This window comes from Natrix helvetica, assembly GCF_964273705.1.
Source record: "Natrix helvetica genome assembly, chromosome: 9".
Taxonomy (NCBI): domain Eukaryota; kingdom Metazoa; phylum Chordata; class Lepidosauria; order Squamata; family Natricidae; genus Natrix; species Natrix helvetica.
In genome coordinates, this window is record NC_138560.1 from 6318041 (window position 1) to 6336561 (window position 18521).

The following is an 18521-nucleotide window of genomic DNA, read 5'->3' on the forward strand; positions in this document are numbered from 1 at the left end:
CAATTCAATTTTGTTTTTCTTTATAAACCTTTCAAATTTGCCCCCTTTTCAGCTTTGCTCCTGACTGTATTATTTTCCAAGAAAAAAAATCTTTGCTGAAAACTTTGTTCTGCAAGGTTTTATCTTTACGTATATTCCATTTTTTTAAAAAAAAACTCCAAGTAGCAAACATACCTAAAGCTCCTCCTATTTTCATCACAACAACCCTGTGAGGTGGGGTTGGGCTGAAAGAGACAGGCCCAAAGTCATCCAGTTTTTTGTGCCTAAAGCAGGACTAAAACTCATTGGTTCTGGGTTTCTAGCCACTAGACCAGGGATGTCCAAATTTGTGAACTTTAAGACTTGTGGACTTCAACTCCCAGAATTGGGGAATTCTGGGAGTTGAAGTCCACAAGTCTTAAAGTTCCCAAGTTTGGACACCCCTCCACTAGACCAAAGCTCCTTATTAACAATTATATTTCATGTGCTTTTAAATATTTGTATTTTTACAGAGAAATGTGAAGCAATTGCAAATATATTATTTTATATCAATTGTTGCTACTGAGCAGTCTGTTAGGCAATTGCTTATGTGATTAAATGTTGGCATGCATGGTAGACCCATAGGTTACAAGTAAAATCGGTTTGATGTACAAATATTATGCATTTTTTGCCTTTTTGTTTTATGAAAAGACATGAAACCTTATTTTAAAAGTATGGGAATAAGCAACTTCTAATTTGTAGCCAGTTTATTAAAACCTCTTCATGGGCCTTAGCATTGCGGGTGCCTGATGGATTAATCAATGCTGGAGATAAACAGGGAATTTAAAAGAAAAGATTAAGGTGGGGGGAAGAGATGGAGAAAAATGCAAAAAGACCTGTGAGATTTGTTTTTTAATCTCTACCACCTCTGAGGATCTGCATTTCCTTATCTTAATAGCTATCTAATCTGGAAATGACCTTCCTTCTTTACATATGGAAATAGTAGGAGTGAAGCTTTTCCTTGTGACTATGTAGTTTGTTGTTGTTACATTGTGAAATCCTGTCTGACTCAACACTCCTGTGAGACCCCATGGACAAAAGTCTTCCTAAACCTCTACCATCCTCTGGAGTCCATTTAAGTTTACACCTCCTGCTTCAGTGAACTCCATCCAGCTACCTCATTCTCTGTTGTCCTGCTCTTCTTTTGCCCTCAATCTTTCCCAGCATCAGGATCTTCTCCAGGGACTCCTTCCTTCTCCTTAGGTGGCCAAAGTATTTGAGTTTCATCTTCAGGATCTGACCTTCTAATAATAATAATAATAAAAGAGCAGTCAGTGTTGATCTCCTCTAGGACTGACCGGTTTGATGGCCTTGCAGTCCAAGGGACTCACAGGAGTCTTCTCCAGCACCAGAGTCCAAAGGCCTCCATTCTTTGGCTCTGAGCCTTCCTTATGGTCCAACTTTCACAGCCATCCATTGCAACTGGGAAAACCATCGCCTTGACTATACACACTTTTGTTGGCAGGGTGATGTCTCTGCTTTTTAGTATGCTGTCTAGATTTGCCATAGCTTTCCTCCCCAGGAGCAACCCTCTTTTAACTTCTTGGCTGCAGCAGTCCCCATCTGCGGTGATCTTGGAGCCCAGGAAAATAAAATCTGTCACTACCTCCATTTCTTCCCTATCTATTTGCCAGGGATTCAGAGGGCCGGATGCCATGATCTTAGTTTACTTAATGTTGAGTTTCAAGTCAACTTTTTCCCTCTCCTCCTTCACCCGTATCAAGGGGCTCTTTAGTTCCTCTCCACTTTCTGCCATAAGAGTGGTATCATCTGCATATCTGAGGCTGTTGATATTTCTCCCAGCAATATGGTTAAGGGTAGGAAATGGTCACTGTTAAAACACACCTTGCCTGTTAGCAGTGAGATTCAGCCTGGCTGAAGAGCTTAATGCAGGGGTGTCCAAACTTGGGAACTTTAAGACTTGTGGACTTCAACTCCTAGAATTCCCCAGCCAGCCATGCTGGCTGGGGAATTCTGGGAGTTGAAGTCAACAAGTCTTAAAGTTCCCAAGTTTGGACACCCCTGGCTTAATGAAATGAAGGCATTACCTCTAAAGGTAGTCTTTGACTTAGGACCATAACTGAGCCCAAAATTTCTGTTGCTAAACAAGACCGTTGTTAAGTCATTTTTTTTTGGCCCCATTTTACAACCTCAGTTGTCACAGTTAAGTGAACCGCTACAGTTAGTGACACAATTCTTAAGGGAATCTGGCTTCCCCATTGACTTTGCTTGTCAGAAGGTCACTAAAAAGGGACGGTGGGTCACCTGAGACCCTGCAACCATCATAAATATGAGGCAGTCGCCAAGCTTCTCAATTTTACATGACCCTGGGGATGCTGCAATGGTTGTAAGTGTGAAAACGGTCCTAACTCCCTTTTTTCAGTGTTAGGATAACTTGGAACACTGTCACTTAAGGAAGGATTGAGGACTACCAGTAATAATTGCCAGAGCAAAACAAATGTTTTTAGGGGTGCCAATTTTTATTTTGAGTGAGGCTCTTGTGTGCATAGGGTAGCATGCCAACTTTTTCATATGACAAAGTTTCTCTGTCTCTATCAGCCGTTAAGCAAGCAGCTTTAATGTTTCTAGGAAGGGAAGGGAAGAAAAAGATGAAAGAAGGAAGGAAGGAAGGGGAAGGGACAGGAAGGGAAGAGGGAAGGGAAGAGAGAAAGAGAGGGAAAGAAAGAAAAGGAAAGGAGGGAGGGAGGGAAGGAGGGAAGAATGTAGGTGAGGGAGGGACAGGAAGGGAAGGGAAGAGAGAAAGGGAGGGAAGGAAAGAAAAGGAAAGGAGGAAGGAAAAGAGAAGGAGGAAGGAAGGAGAGGGAGGGAGGGACAAGAAGGGGAAGGGAAGAGAGGGAAGGAAGGAACGAAAAGGAAAGGAGGGATGAAAGGAAGGAGACGGAGGGAGGGAGAGGAAGGAGAAGGGAAGGGAAGAGAGAAAGGGAGGGAATGAAAGGAAAGAAGGGAGAGGAGAAGAAGAAGAAGAGGAAGAAGAAAAAGAGGAGGAGAAGGTGGTAAAAGAAAACGAACGCCTCCGAGCTTCCTATCCTCAGTTTTCTCCCCCCCCCCCCAACCCCAGCTCCATCCTGCCTGCTAGGCGAAGGCGTGTGGCTTCGCGAATTTCACGGGGCTGAAGTATTTGCAAGACTGCGTGCCTCGCGTGACGTTAAGGCGAGCTTGGCCGTTCTTAATGGGCTCTGCGCGTGGCGTCCGCTCAAGAGGTCGTGGGTGTGTGTGGAGGGGGGTCAAATACACTGAAAAAGACGGCAGGGTCTCCCTATTCACGGCTTGAAGTCCGTCGCCCAGCGATACAGCGACCTGGAGAGGGGAATAAATCCGAATTAACAAAGGCTTTGCTCTTGGACCGGGAGTAGAGCGGGCTGGCTAGGGTGACAAACGGTCTACTTTAGATAACTTTCTATTCACTAAGGCAGGGCGTGTGTGGGGGGGGGGGAGCAAAGTGGGAACGCTTCTGCGGCGTGGATTAAAGGGAATTGGGAAATCGTGAAGATTTGCAACCGCGAAAGGGCGGCTTGTTTTAATGCAGGGATTAAGGGGGACGCGTCGATCGATGCCCTCTTGAGTTCCTCTTTTGGCCCATTGTATTGCAAAGCTGGCTGATTAGCTGAGCGGGGTGCACTGAAAACCCATCATCAGCCATTAATCCCTTGAGTGCCTGCAAGAGATCTACACGCAGCCCACTTTGAATGCCTTTGTTAAGGTAAAGGTTCCCCTTGCACATCTGTGCTAGTCGTTCCTGACTCTAGGGGGCGGTGTGCTCCCCACTTGAGAACAGCACCCATTCTCCCATTCTTATTTCCAATTCCAACCAGTTTTATGAAGCATGTCTGGCTGATGGGTGAAACCTGAATAGATGAGAGTAGCATGCCTGATCCGGTTTGGGGTGGGTGGGAGTGGGGGTCTTTGGACACCTTCAACACACATAGAAATATAGATAAGCTGCGGAAAAAAATATTACCTGGTCAAATCTCAGGGGGGGGGTTATTTTATGCCTTCATTCACCTTCTACCTGAACATACCTAGGCTTCAGCATGTCCTCTGATATTCCACAGGATGACCCATATTCTTTTGACAGATATCATACTTTGTGTATAAAGCACCCCAGGATTAATTTCTGGCAGCTATTAAAGGGTTGCAGGTGAGAATAATAGATGTATTATGGGCCACCGTTTAAAAGAATAGGTAAAGGTTCCCCTTGCACATATGTGTCAGTCGTTCCTAGGGGGCGATGCTCATCTCCGTTTCAAAGCCGAAGAGCCAGCGCTGCCCGAAGACGTCTCCGTGGTCATGTAGCCGGCATGACTAAACAGCGAAGGCGCACAGAAGGCTGTTCCCTTCCCACCAAAGTGGTTCCTATTTTTCTACTTGCATTTTTACATGCTTTCGAACTGCTAGATTGGCAGAAGCTGGGACAAGTAACGGGAGCTCACTCCATTACACGGCAGTAGGGATTTGAACCGCCGAACTGCTGACCTTTCTGATAGACAAGCTCAGCATCTTGGCCACTGAGCCACCTGTTCTCATCTCCCGCTAAATTCCCTTGACCGTTAATAGTACAGATCCTTGTAGAGATCTTAAGCTCCCAATAAAACTTTTATAGTCATTTGAAGTGCCTGAATCGCCTGGTTTTCCTGGCATTTCATAGGCTCCCACCAGTCTTAAGAACAGGGAAAGAATCCAGGGTCCATTTGATTGTAGGCTGGCCTTTTTCGGATCAGCTCTGAGATAACTGGGTCAGGAGACATTTTGGAGACACAAGTCAGATTGCCCTGAGCAATTTAATTATGGCAGCCAGAAGGATTCCAGCAAATATTGTTTCTCTTTTCCTTTTGTTAAGTTGTGTCTGCCTGGAAAAGTCCCTGCAGTTTTCTTGGCATGATTTTGGAAGTGGATTGCCCTTTTTTGCTTCCTGGGGCTGAGAGAGAATGACCGGCCAAGGCGAACCACATTTTAACAGAAATATAGTTAGTCCTCGACTAACGACAGTTGCTTTAAAGTGACGATGGCCTAGTTCAGTGATGGCGAACCTATGGCACGGGTGCCACAGGTGGCACGCGGAGCCATTTGTCAGGGCACGCGAGGCGCTGCCCTGTCAGCTGCCCAGCAGGCATGCGCACACTGGCCAGCTGAGTTCACCCTTTTTTAAAGCCATTTTTTGCCCTCCCCAGGCTCCAGAGGCTTTATAGGAGCCTGAGGAGGGCGAAAAGAGTCTCCCCTGTCCCCCTGGAGGCCCTCTGGAGGCTTCATGAGCTTCCCTGAAGCCTCCAGAGCACTCAAAACGACCCTCCGAGCAAACTGGAAGTCACTTCCTGTTTGCTCGGAGGGTCGTTTTGAGCGCTCCGAAGGCATCAGGGAAGCCTCTGGACGGTCCCTGATTCCTCCGAAGGGGGGGCGGGGGCTGCTTTCGCCCTCCCCAGGCTCCTATAAAGCCTCTGGAACCTGGGGAGGGCAAAAAAAGCATGTAAAAATGGGGGGGAGCGCATTGTATTATGGGTGTTTTATCGATGGTTAGAGGATAAGTATAAAAATTAGAAATAAAAGTAGATGAGTAAAATATAGAAAATAGTTAATGGAGTTAAGCAAAAGAAGAGGAGGATGTAAAGTATCATGTGTTTAATGTATTGGTATTAAGCTAAGAATAGAATAAACAATTAACAAGATTGTAAATTTTAACTGTTATTGCAAAAAACATTTGTACCCAGACAACACACTGTTTAATGGAAAGTGGATTATTTCTACAATTAAAACAAAAACAAAAACACAGAAAACATTTTTGGGCTCAATTGTGGTCGTAAGTCGAGGACTACATGTAACAGAGCCAGAAGGGACCTTGGAGGTCTTCTAGTCCAACCCTCTGCTCAAGCAGGAAACTCTCTACCACTTCAGACAAATGGTCGTTCAATCTCTTCTCAGTCCCTCTTTGGGTGCAAAGCCAGCTGTTTTTCATTTCATTTCATTTTATTTTAGCCCAATGTCTTAGCCACCACATAAATTAGCTCTGCAAAGTACTTACAGAACAGCTAAAGTAACAAGCAGGGATATCCCAGTTATTCCAAGGATAAGCACAATGACTCCCCTCTTCCTGAGATAATCAGGCTGGGACAGCAGATCTTGAAGGGAAGGTAGCTTGTTCACCACCACTGCTTCCTGTCCTGACTCCGGTGGGGAATTCAGGATGGCTTTAAACATTTCTTGCAGCTTTTTCTCTTTTCCGAGCCTCTTTTCTGTCACTGCAGTAAGAGAAGGGACACACAAACACACACATAACAAAACAGTTGGCCTTGTTGTGGCCCGCCAGCAGAGCTGGCAGCAGATTCGGACAGTGAGGAGGTTGGGGAGGAACCTGGGCCAGTCCTGGAGTCTGGGGAAGGCTCTGATGAAGGCTCTGTGTCGGAGGCAGAGAGGGGGCCAGAGCCGTATGCCAGTTAACAGCTTCCTTCAGAGTCAGACATCAGTGAGGCAGAGGAACAGCTGGAGCCTGTTCCCAGTGTGCGCATGCACAGAGTTGCCAGAAGAAAAGAACAACTAAGAAATCAGGGCCTCTCGCACGTATGTGCTAGTCGTTCCTGACTCTAGGGGGTGGTGCTCATCTCCATTTCCAAACCGAAGACGTCGTCCGAAGACGTCTCGGTGGTCATGTGGCCGGCATGACTAAACACCGAAGGCGCATGGAATGCTCTTACCTTCCCACCAAAGTGGTTCCAATTTTTCTACTTTATTTTTACGTGCTTTCGAACTGCCAACTTGGAAGAAGCTGAGACAAGTAACGGGAGCTCACTCCGTTTCGCGGCGCTAGGGATTCGAACCACTGAACTGCTGACCTTTCTGATCAACACGCTCAGCGTCTTAGCCACTGAGCCACTGCGTCCCTCGACCAACCATTGGCTTCCCTATTAGAATATGGCATCCCCGGTTTGAAGCGCTCAGTCTGGACCGCAGAAAATTTTGGCCCCTCACCGTTGACATAAAAATACTTCCTGATCACCACGTCATTCTCCTCTTCAAGTTCGCAGGCAAAGGTCCCGTGATGGGATCCCAGGGTGGGTCGAATGAGGAGGGAAGGGTTGACTCCAAAATTAAGGTCATGGAAGAGAAACAGTTCCTCCGTCCTGAGCTGTGGATTGAGGTGGAAAATCAGGTCCTGGAAGGTAATGCTATCTAGCTACTTTGGGGTATATTGTGATTAGATGTTGGGGCGATTTGCTTATTAGATAGTTTTCCACATCTGGAATATTTGTTTATTTAATACAGTATTTTTGCTCAATACAGATGGTGAAGTTTATAACTATTTGTAAACCCGTTACATAAGGAGAGGAGAACATATTCAGTTTTTTTTTAAAATTACATTTTGATCATCCAGCTGGAGTAGTTTTTTTTTTTAGGTTTATTGTTAGACTTTTGTTTCTCTCTTTTTTTTGTACACAATATTTGTTTTCCCTTTCGTTGTCGGTGTTGGATCCTCATTTTTCTGTCTTTATTTTTGTCGATAATAGAAGATAATAAATATGCTTTCAAATCTAGAAGGCCATTCTGTGGCCCAGGGGGCTATTTGAGGATAAACTCCCCCTTAGAGCAAAAGATCTAAAGGACTTGATCTCCTCCTAAATCTAACAGCTTCCCACGTGATGGAACCTCAATCCACAAAGAGTTACTTACATCTTTGACAAATTTCCACCGGAAGGTCCGATGTGAGGAAGTCTGGAAGGCAACTTCACAGTTCAGAAAAGTTGCCTCTCCTTCCAATTTGTGCGTATCCTGAACTGGAAGAACCATGAAGATAATACAGGGGGGTGATTTACTGTCACCAAATACTCGTTTGCCCCTACTTTAGGTTACCTGCATTCACACGAAGCATTTACCCGGGTCAGGCACTACCCACACAACATACAGGGAGTCCTGGACTTACCACCACGGTTGAGCCCCAAATTTCTGTTGCTAAGTGAAACATTTGTGAAGTGCATCTTGTCCCTTTTTTTGCCACATTTGTTAAGGGAATGACTGCAGTTGTTAAATAAATCTGGCCTTCCCCCGTTGACTTTGCAAAGGTCTTATTAAAGGTCGCAAAAGGAGATCACAGGACCCGGGGGCACTTCAATGATCATAAATATGAGTCAAGGGTCTGAATTTTGATCACGTGAGCATGGGGAGGCTGCAGTGGTTGTTAAGTGTGAATAATGGTCCTTTTTTTCATTGTAACTTTGAACGGTCACTAAATGAACTGTTGTAAATCGAGGACTACCTGCATGAAACATTATTGCTTGGTCACTTTGTTTGGCTTTGGACCTGAGAGTTTGGTGCAAAGCCAATCTGTTAGCTGGGAGTTCACTGGGCTGTGCACTTCAGAAAGTGGTTTAATTCAGAAGCCAGATGTCGTGTTGTATGAATGGAGCCTCAGGATTGCCTGCAGTTTTTAGGGGTTTCAGACAGGGGTCTTTCCCAGCCCCTCCTGCGGGGGGAGCAGCCATTGCAGCTTCTTTAACAAATCTCTAAGTTTAGAATAGAATAGAGCAGAATAGAACAGAATAGAATATGGAAGGAAAAATGAATAGAATAGAATTGAATATGGAAGGAAAAATGAATAGAATAGATTAGAATATGGAAAGAAAAATGAATAGAATAGAATAGAGTATGGAAGGAAAAATGAATGGAATAGAATAGAATATGGAAGGAAAAATGAATAGAATAGAATAGAATATGGAAGGAAAAATGAATGGAATAGAATAGAATATGGAAGGAAAAATGAATAGAATAGAATGGAATAGAATATGGAAGGAAAAATGAATAGAATAGAATATGGAAGGAAAAATGAATAGAATAGAATTGAATATGGAAGGAAAAATGAATAGAATAGAATAGAATAACAGAATTGGATGTGACCTCGGAGGTCTTCTAGTCCAACCCCCTGCTTAGCCAGGAAACCCTACAGTAGCAAATCTCTAGGCTTTTTTTTTAAGGAACTGTTACTTGGGCAATCAATGGGTAGCTGGCAATCCACGATGGAACAAGAGGAACATTTGTAGTAGTGAGCTTCTTTCTGGTAACCTGCAAGGAACAGGAAAAGAGGTTGTGAGAACATAATGCCTTGGTAAAACCACACTTAAAATACTGCATCCATTTGTGGTCACCACCAAGATGCTGAGACAGAGTGCAGAGAAGAGCAAACAAGAGAATTAGGGGACTGGAGGCTAAAACATATGAAGAACGGTTGCAGGAACTGGGTAGGTCTAGTTTAACGAAAAGGAGGACTAGGGGAGACATGATAGCAGGGTTCCAATATCTCAGGGGCTGCCACAAAGAAGAGGGAGTCAAACTATTCTCCAAGGCACCTGAGGGCAGAACAAGAAGCAATGGGTGGAAACTAACCAAGGAGAGAAGCAACCTAAAACTAAGGGGGAATTTCCTGATAGTGAGAACAATTCATTAGTGGAACAGTTTGCCTTTAGAAGTTGTGAATGTTCAACACTGGAAGTTTTTAAGAAGAGATTGGACAATGTATAGGGTTTCCTGCCTGATCAGGGGGGTTGGGCTAGAAGACCTCCAAGGTCCCTTCAAACGTCGTTATTCTGATATAGAAAGAGAAGTCAATGAGGAAGTGAGGTAGATTTTTGGACTTACCACATGGTGGAATGCAAGGTGGCGCTGTAAAGACAGGAGGGAAGTTGAGATGTAGTTTTTTTTCTGATTTGGCATTTGACCACAGCCTCAATGTTCAGAGGGAACAATAAGCTGGATCCCCTATTACAGGGGTGTCCAAACTTGGGAACTTTAAGACTTGTGGACTTCAACTCCCAGAATTCCCCAGCCAGCATGGCTGGCTGGAGAATTCTGGGAGTTGAAGTCCACAAGTCTTAAAGTTCCCAAGTTTGGACCCCCTTTGCCCTATTTATGCAGGATGGCTCAACAGCATTTGGCAATCCAAATAGTTTGCCGCCGCCATTTTTAAAAGCTCTCTGGAAGCAGATCGTTTCCCTCGACCCAAACCGGGGCTGATTTTTATATTTTGAAAAGCTGAACAATCCATCTTCATGGGTCTTAATAATCCAGTGAATTTATTCGGGAAAACTCCTAAGCTAGGTGTGATGGCTTTCTCAGCATCTACCCCAGCCTTGAAGCAATGGATCGCCTAGGGTTCACACCACAGGTTTAAGTTCACCAAGTTAAAGGAGAAGCGGCTGCGCTGGCCCAAGATGCTAAACTCGGCTGGTTTTCCTCCTCACGGCCAACCGTATGTGGCATTTGGGTGAACCCAACTTGTTTGTTTGTTTGAGGAGCCACATGTAGGGTGTGAACCCGAAAAAGGAGGCGTCAGAATGGAATCCAGCAGGTCTGAACTAATCTCAGATCTTCAGCAGCTGCTAAAGTAGCCAGCGGCATTCAGTTCTCTCTCTCTCTCTCTCTCTCTCTCTCTCTCTCTCTCTCTCTCTCTCTCTCCCTTTCTTTCTTTCTCTCTCTTTTCTCTCTTTCTCTTTCTCTCTTTCTCTTTCTATCGCTCCCGTTCTTTCTCTTTCCCTTCCCTCTCGCGCTGCCTCCCTCTCCTCTCTCTTTCTCACCTCTTTTTCTCTCTTTCTCTTTCTTTCTTTCTCTCCCTTTCTCTTTCTATCTCTCTCTCCCTTTCTCTTTCTCTCCCTTTCCCTTTCTCTATCTCTCCCGTTCTTTCTCTTCTCTCTCTCTGCCTCCCTCTCTTCTCTCTCCCTTTCTTTCTTTCTCTCTCCCTCTCTCTCTTCTCTCTCCCCTTCTTTTTTCTTTCTCTCTCCCATTCTTTCACTTTCTCCCTTTCTCTTTCTCTCCCCCCATTTTTCTCTTTCTCTCTCTCCCTCCCTCTCTTCTCTCTCTTTCTCTCTTTCTCTTCCTTTCTCTTTCTCTTTCTCCCTCCTCTTTCTCTCTCTCTCTCCTCCTCCTCCTCCTCCTCCTTCTCTCTCTCTCTTTCTCTCTCTCTCTCTCTCTCTCTCTCCGTTGGTTTATGACCAACAGTCATAAACCAAACATAGGAAGGGTGGGATACAATTAATAATATTTAAAAAGTAACAAAGGTATAAGACACCTTTTTTTAAAAAAAAAAAAAGCATTTTTGTGCATTATCTTTTAAAATCATCTTTTGGTTTAATTCCACCCTTCCTATGCTAGTTTACGATAGCAAAAAAAAAAAAAAAAGAATTGATTGATTGGTCGCATAGTATGTGGCACAAGAAAACAGCAAAAAACAGCCTCTGTGCAAAGCTACGGATTAGAATCCAACCCCAGCGCTGATGATGTTACCTAGCTGGGTAATAAAGTGTCTGCAAGAAAACAACCGGAGTGCAGCAGAGGTTCCTCCATCCAACATCAAGCAACACACGTAGCAAAGCCTCCTCTTCCTAAAGCTGCAGCTCTCCTCTTACCTGCTTTGAGTTGTGCTACTTCTTTCCCCACTTCGCTCACAGCCTCGGGTACCGCTTGCTGGAAAGGGGCTACAGAGAGGTGGAGAAACACCCAGTTGCTCTCTTTCCTTTGATCGAGACATGTACACTCAAGCTGCAGGCAACCTTCACCCGGGCTGCCCCCCTGCAGGCATGAACCTGGCTCTTCCAGACATTCAAGCAGCTACTGTACTGTGGCCTCCGCTTGAATTACAACCATCTCGGTCTCCACACTTCCCACTTACTGAGGAAGAAGGAAAGTTTTGCTTTGGTTTTATTGGTTAAAAAAATGCTTTAAAGCAGAGGTCTCCAACCTTGGCAACTTTAAGCCTGGAGGACTTCAACTCCCAGAATTCCCCAGCCAGCAAAATGGGGCAAAACTCAGGGCGAGAGAGGAGAGGAGAGGAGAGGAGAGGAGAGGAAAGGGAAGGAAGGGAAGGGAAAAGGAAAAGGAAAGGAAGGGAGGAAGGAAACAAGGAAGGAAACAAGGAAGGAAGGAAGGAAGGAAGGAAGGAAGGAAGGAAGGAAGGAAAGAAGGAAGGAAGGAGGGAGGGAAGGAAGGAAGGCATGCTATAATTGAATCACTAAGTCTAGTGAAGGCAAACATTTTGGGTCCAGTGTGTCAAACATTTGGAAAGTGCCCAGCTTGGCTCTGTATGTTGTACTACTACACAAACAAAAAAGCAATATTTTTTTTATCTGCTCCCCCCCCCCCCCATCTTGGTCACCCTGAACGCCAACACTCAGCAGTAGCTGAATAATTGTAATTGTGTAATTAGAAAATGGGAAAGAGTTTCTCTATAGTTTCTCTGAAAGCTTCCCAATATTGGTCACTTTAAGATGTGTGGACTTCAGCTTCCAGAATTCCCCAGCCAGCGATGTTGATTGAGGAATTCTGGGAGTTGAAGTCCGCACACCTTCCAGCAGCCCAGGTTGAGAAATATTGCTCCAAGGAGTTAAGCTGGGGCTGTCATGAACTAATCATTTCCTGAACAGGAATGCTTCTGTTTATTTTAGTAACGTGATTTAATGGACCGTGGGAAGATTATAGACGCTGTCAATGCAACCATATTAAGAAAGAAGGGGAGAAAAGCAATATTTATTTTTCAGCTTCCAAAGGTCAACTGAAGTTGTCGCTTCTCCGTATTGAACAATAAAAGAGCCACCTTGGCAGTTGATAAAATTTATTTATTTATTTATTATTCATATTTATAGACCGCCCCCTCTCCCGAAAGGGACTTGGAAACAGCTCTTTGCTCTTTAGAAATCCCTTTACCAGAGATCTGGTACATTATAGCTGGCTTTAGCTTTCACCAGGAGGGTGGGAACCCAAAAATGGACTCCGGTCAGAATAGAATCCAGCAGGTCTGAACTAATCTCAGATCTTCAACATCTGTTGAAGTGGCCAGAGGCATCCAGTTCTCTCTCTCTCTCTCTTCTCTCCCCCTCCCTTTCTCTTTCTCTCTCCCTTTCTCTCTCTCCCTTTCTCTGTCTCTCCCGTTCTTTCTCTTTCTCTTTTCTCTCTCTCTGTCTCACTCTTCTCTCTTTTTCCTCTCACTTTCTTTCTTTCTCTCTCTCCCTCTTCTCTCTTTCTCTTCTCTCTCTCCCCCTTCCTCTTTCTCTTTCTATCTCTCCCATTCTTTCGCTTTCTCTCTCACCTTCTCTCTCTCTCCCTTTCTCTTTTTTCTCTCTCTCTTCTCTTCCTCGTCTCTCTCTCCCTTTCTCTTTCTCTCTTCTTTCTCTTCTCTTTCTCCCTTTCTCTTTCCCTCATTCTCGTCTCTCTCTCCCTTTCTCTTTCTCTCTTCTCTTCTTTCTCTTCTCCATCTCCCTTTCTCTTTCTCTCTCTTTCTTTTCTCTCTCCCTTTCTCTTTCTATCTCTCCCATTCTTTTGCTTTCTCTTTCTCTCTCCCTCTCTCTTCTCCCTCCCTCTCTCTTCTCTCTCTCTCCCTCTCCCCCCTCTCCTCCCTCTCCCCCTCTCTCTGCCTTTCTTCTTCTCTCTCTCTCTCCCTCCCTCCCTCCCTCCCTCCCTTAGCAACAGAAATTTGGGGCTCAATTGTAATTGTAAGTGGAGGAATACCTGTGTGCATTAACTCTAAACCTATACATACAACATTTTCTGATAAGTTTTCTAAATCCAGAAGACTTCTGTAGCATAAATGTGTCCTCCTGTACTACATATATGCCACAAAGGTCATCCCAATTTTTCTCAAAATCTCAGTTCGCTGGCCTTGGGTCTTACGAAAAAGGTGGGGGCCAGGGGGGGGAGAGATAATCTCAGTCAAGATGTAGCCAAGTTCTACGGAGCATACCTACCTTTGGCCATGCCTTTCTCTTCCAAGTAGAAAACCACCCTGCCAAAAGCATCCTTCAGCTTCTCTATTTCAGAGACATCTGGGGCAGAAAGAGAGAGGGAGAGAGGGAGTTGTCAAGTGGTTGTCTGTTTCTGAGCAGAAGGACAAGGACTGGCCTTGAGGGCAGAGATGTAGGTACAGCTCTTAGGTCAGGACAGAGACTGGTCACATGAACCACTTCAAGCCAAGATCTAAAATCAGGAAGCTCAAACTGCCCAAGGAGCTGCTGATTCTGTTCTACAGGGGAATGATTGAGTCTGTCCTCTGCACCTCCATAACTGTCTGGTTTGGCTCTGCAACTCAACAAGACAGACACGGACTTCAGAGGATCATTAGAACTGCAGGAAAAATCCATGGCTACCAACCTGCCTTCCATTGAGGACCTGTACGCTGCACGAGTCAAAAAGAGGGCTGTGAAAATATCTACACACCCCTCACATCCTGGACGTAAATTGTTTCAACTTCTATCCTGAAAACGACGTTATAGGGCACTGCACACCAGAACAACTAGACACAAGGACGGTTTTCCCCCAAATGCTATCACTCTTCTTAACAACTAATCACCACAACACTGTCAAATTATTTACTAAGACTGTATTACTATTCTTCTTCTCTTCCTTCCTACAACCTCTCTCTTCCCACTTATGACTATAGCCATGTTGCTTGCATCTTTACAATTTATATTGTTTTATTTGTTTCCTAGTATGATTTGATTGCTTATTAGTAACCTATGGCTATCACTAAGTGTTGCATCTTTTTGTTCTTGATGAATGTATTTTATTCTCCTTATGTACACTGAGAGCATCTGTACCAGACAACTTCCTCGTGTGTCCAATCACACTTGGCCAATAAAGAATTCTATTCTGTTCTGTTCTATTCTATTCTATTCTATTCTATTTTTTTCTATTCTAAGTCAGGAACTACCTGTAGCAGCATTTGCTCTGCCTCAGCTTTCCAGATTTGTGGCATCTTTCTGGCGAAGGACCTTCTGGGAAATAATAAGCCAATTCTCTCTCACAGGGAGGGGCTTCTCCTGGTGCCGTCCGCTAGGCAATGCCAGCGGGCGACGCCAAGGAGTAGGGCCTTCTCTGTGATGGGCCCAACCCTCTGGAATGACCTCCCCCCCGACATTAGAACCACCACTGACTTCCGCTCCTTCCGGCAGAAACTAAAGACTCACCTGTTCCGACTGGCTGGCCTGGCATAATTTCAACGCCTATCTCCTGGCATTTATATTTTTACTGGTTTTTAAGGGGATTATTCTGTAGACTTAATTTTATTGGGTATTGGGATTTTAATGTCTGTTTATTTTAATTATTTATTAGCAATACAGTCCTGCACATCTTTTATCCTCCTCTTATCCATCTATTTTATATTTGTATATATATATTGTCCATTTAGTAATTTTAATTGTTTTAATTTTGTTCTTTGACATGGACTGTACACCGCCCCGAGTCCCTTTCGGGAGAGGGGGTGGTCTATAAGCGCTAATAAATTGAAATTGAATTGAATTCCTTTCAAAATGCAGAAAGGTGAGAAATGGTGCCCTCAGCTGTTCCTTAAGACCACGGAGAGCCTCTGGAACTCTCCCCCACTGGACGTGAACATCTTAAGGCCCACCCGCGTCCAACTTCTCCCTGCCCTGAACAGCACTCACCCACCTGAGTCTTGCTCAAGGGACGGAAGGCCGTTTCTAAAGTCCCTAGGCAGGTTTGGTGCTTCTCACTCTGATAGCCCCAAAAATATTGGCATATGCGAAGGCGCTGGGCTGCTGTGGAGAAGCAATGAAAGCAAGCGGTTGCCCCGGAGGAAAAAAACAACCAGAGAATTAGGACATCTCCACCAGACATGACCGAAGTTTCCAGAAAGATGCCTGTGAGAAGAGAATTCTTCCATGAGGTCATAAATCAGCTCCAAGGGGCCCTTTATGACTTCATAACTCATGATGAAGCCATGGGCTGTTGAGAAAGAATGCCTCGGTGGGAGAAGACAGTTCAGGTAGTCCTCGACTTACGACCACAATGGAGCCCGACATTTCTGTTGTTAAGCGCAAGACATTTGTTAAGTGAGCTTTGCCCTCACCTCTTGAAAGAGCTTTATAGCTCCCGCTCTCTTAAGAAAGTTCAAAACATTCTTAAAAATCCATCTTATCCTGGGCACTTTTTTTTAAACTATTACCATCTGGCAGACGGTACAGGGCAATAAAAGCAAGGATAAACATAGGCTGAAAAACAGCTTCTATCCCAGGGCAATAACTATATTGAATTCTACTGTATAGTGCAATATTAATGCAATATCAGGGGGTTTCAATTGTATGGAATGTGAAGGATGTGTGTTCGTGTTTTTATTTTTATAGTTATAATGTACAGTGAAGACGGCATTTAATTTTGTTGTACAATGATGCTAAACTAAACTAAACTAAACAACTAAACTAAGCTAAGCTAAGCTAAGCTAAACTAAACTAAACTAAACTAAACTAAACTAAACTAAACTAAACTAAACTAGATAAGTATTTCTGGGCTGGGAAATTCTTCTCTTTTTCCCCTATCAGTTCACATACCACTTGACAAAGGGGAATTTGTTTTGAAATAGACTTCCTCTGGAGAAAACATGTGAGTTATTGGAATTGATTTTACCAGATTAATTCATTGCATTATTTTGATTGATGCATTAATTACATTGATTACACCCAGATTAATGAAACGCAACGTATGGCTCGCCCAGCTATGCTTTGCCCATATGAATTCTCCCCCCCCCGCCCCCCAGCTTCACATTCACACACTTTTGCCTAGTCCAGTCTCTTATGCCAACTTAGTCAAAGCATGAAAATGTCCCACCTCTTCTATGGTGGCATGCAGCTTATGTAGCTTCCTCTGCTGATGCTGTTGGTTTTTGTTTTTTTTTAATTCAGCCCTAAGGGAAAATAAGAGAAGGAATGCCCTGTCTTAATCACAGTAGAGTCATTAGTGCAAGGAAGGTGACCTGTCCTTTTTTTTTTTTTTTTTTGGTGAAATGCAGAAACTCTCTCTTTCCCCCTGGAAAAATCAGGCAAAATTGTCCTTCCACCCCACTTCTCTGCCCGCAGAGGTTCTGCTCAGAGGATTTTTCAAAATTCTTGCACCCTGCTGAATTCAGTTTGATGTCTTTGCTTTGGGGGGGTTGCCAAATTCACTCACACCTGTTCTCTGCTAGGAGAACAGTAAAGCAATGGTGGCTGTATAGCTCTCACTCTCTCTCTCTCTCTCACTTCCTCTCCCTCTGTTTCTATTCCTCTCTCCCTCTGTCTCTTCTTCTCTGTCTCCCCCCCCCTCTTCCTCTGTATGACTCTCTTTCTCTGTATGTCTCTCTCTTTCTCCCCCCTCTCCCTCTGTATGTCTCCTCCCCCTCTCTCTATTCCTCTCTGTCTCTCACTGCCTCTCTCCCCCTGTATGTCTCTCCGTCTCTTCTTCCCTCCTCTTTCTCTGTATGTCTCCCTCTCCCTCTCTCTTCCCATGTCTTCCCTCTCCTCTCTTCCTTTCCGTCTCTTCTTCTTCTCTCTCTCTCACTGCCTGCCTCCCCGCTCTCTTCCTCTGTATGTCTTTCTCTCCATCTCTTCCTCTCTCCCCCCTTCCTCTGTATGCCTCCCTCTCCCTCTCTCTTCCTTTCTGTCTCTCTCTCCCCCCTCTCCCTCTGTATGTCTCTCCCTCCTTCTCCCTCTGTCTGTTTGTCTGTCTGTCTCTCTCTTACACACACACACACACACGCACGCACACACACACACACACACACACACAGTAAATGGATAAATGCTTAGGTCCTCTCTGCTGAAACAAAAGAGGCAGAGAGAGGGAGGGAGGGAGGGAGAGGGAGGGAGGGAGGGAGGAAATTCTCCAGGCTGTTACAAGATGAGCAGCAGGTGCCCCGGGCTCTTGCAATTCTGGATTTTCCTGGCATCGTGACAGCCAAGTGTTACGTGTGCCGAAAGCTAGGATGGGAAAGATGCAGGATCTCGAAAACCAGACTCCGGTCTCCATGGAAACCAGACAGTTCTACTCGAAGCTGGTGTGTGTGTGTGTGGAATGCATCTTTTAGAGACCTATGGACGGTGGAGTCGGGCGGGGGGGGGGGAGGACCGAGATGGCAAGAGGTAATCTTAACCATGACAACTCGATCGATCAGGAAGGGATTTAAAAAAAAAAACAAAACACCAAGGCTGCATCCCAATCCCAGCCACCGCCTCCGCGTCTACCTGGAGCCTTTTGTCCTTGACAATTCCCAGCTCAGTCTGCTTTTTTACACACAGCCCAGGGTTCCCCACCGTCTATTAGGCTTTTAAAAATACCTGCTGTTTGCCAGTGGGGGGGGGGGGAATTCCAGGTGTGTGTTTTGTTTGCTGCAGTAGGTGAGAGCACCTCACTAACTTTGGCTTGGCTCGGATTAACACATGGATAGGAAAGTACCAAAACCTCCAAGGGAGCAGGCAGGGTAAAATTTGAGAAGTTGCGCAATTTTGCTATTGTTTGCCCAGAAATTGCATCAAGGGACCGAGCCGGATGTGATCATTTAAAAAAGAAGAAAAGAAAAGAGAATGAATTTCCTCATTTGTAGATGGAGAAACGCTTCGGATTTCAAATCTTTTGGGGTTGATTTGGTGTGTGTGTGTGTGATCCACTCTTCAGGAAAACCCATTGCGTGCATCCTCCCTCTAGGAAGATTGCAAGTAGTTCTCCAAAATTTTGGGCTGCAGGAAATTTCC

The 18521-nt window shown here is 44.8% G+C and overlaps 1 protein-coding gene across 1 annotated transcript; it reads right to left on the reverse strand.

Annotated features, from left to right (window-relative positions):
• Window positions 1-3257: 3257 nt before the first annotated feature.
• On the reverse strand, window positions 3258-18283 carry SPACA6 (sperm acrosome associated 6; the record flags this gene model as incomplete). Its single annotated transcript, XM_081961634.1, is given in 11 exon segments — window positions 3258-3336; window positions 6053-6269; window positions 6997-7153; window positions 7696-7799; window positions 9004-9081; window positions 9655-9678; window positions 11418-11486; window positions 13749-13826; window positions 18178-18179; window positions 18181-18235; window positions 18238-18283. Coding segments are annotated over 11 exon segments (867 nt in total), but the record flags the coding sequence as incomplete, so codon positions are not given.
• Between the last annotated feature and the right edge of the window lie 238 nt (window positions 18284-18521).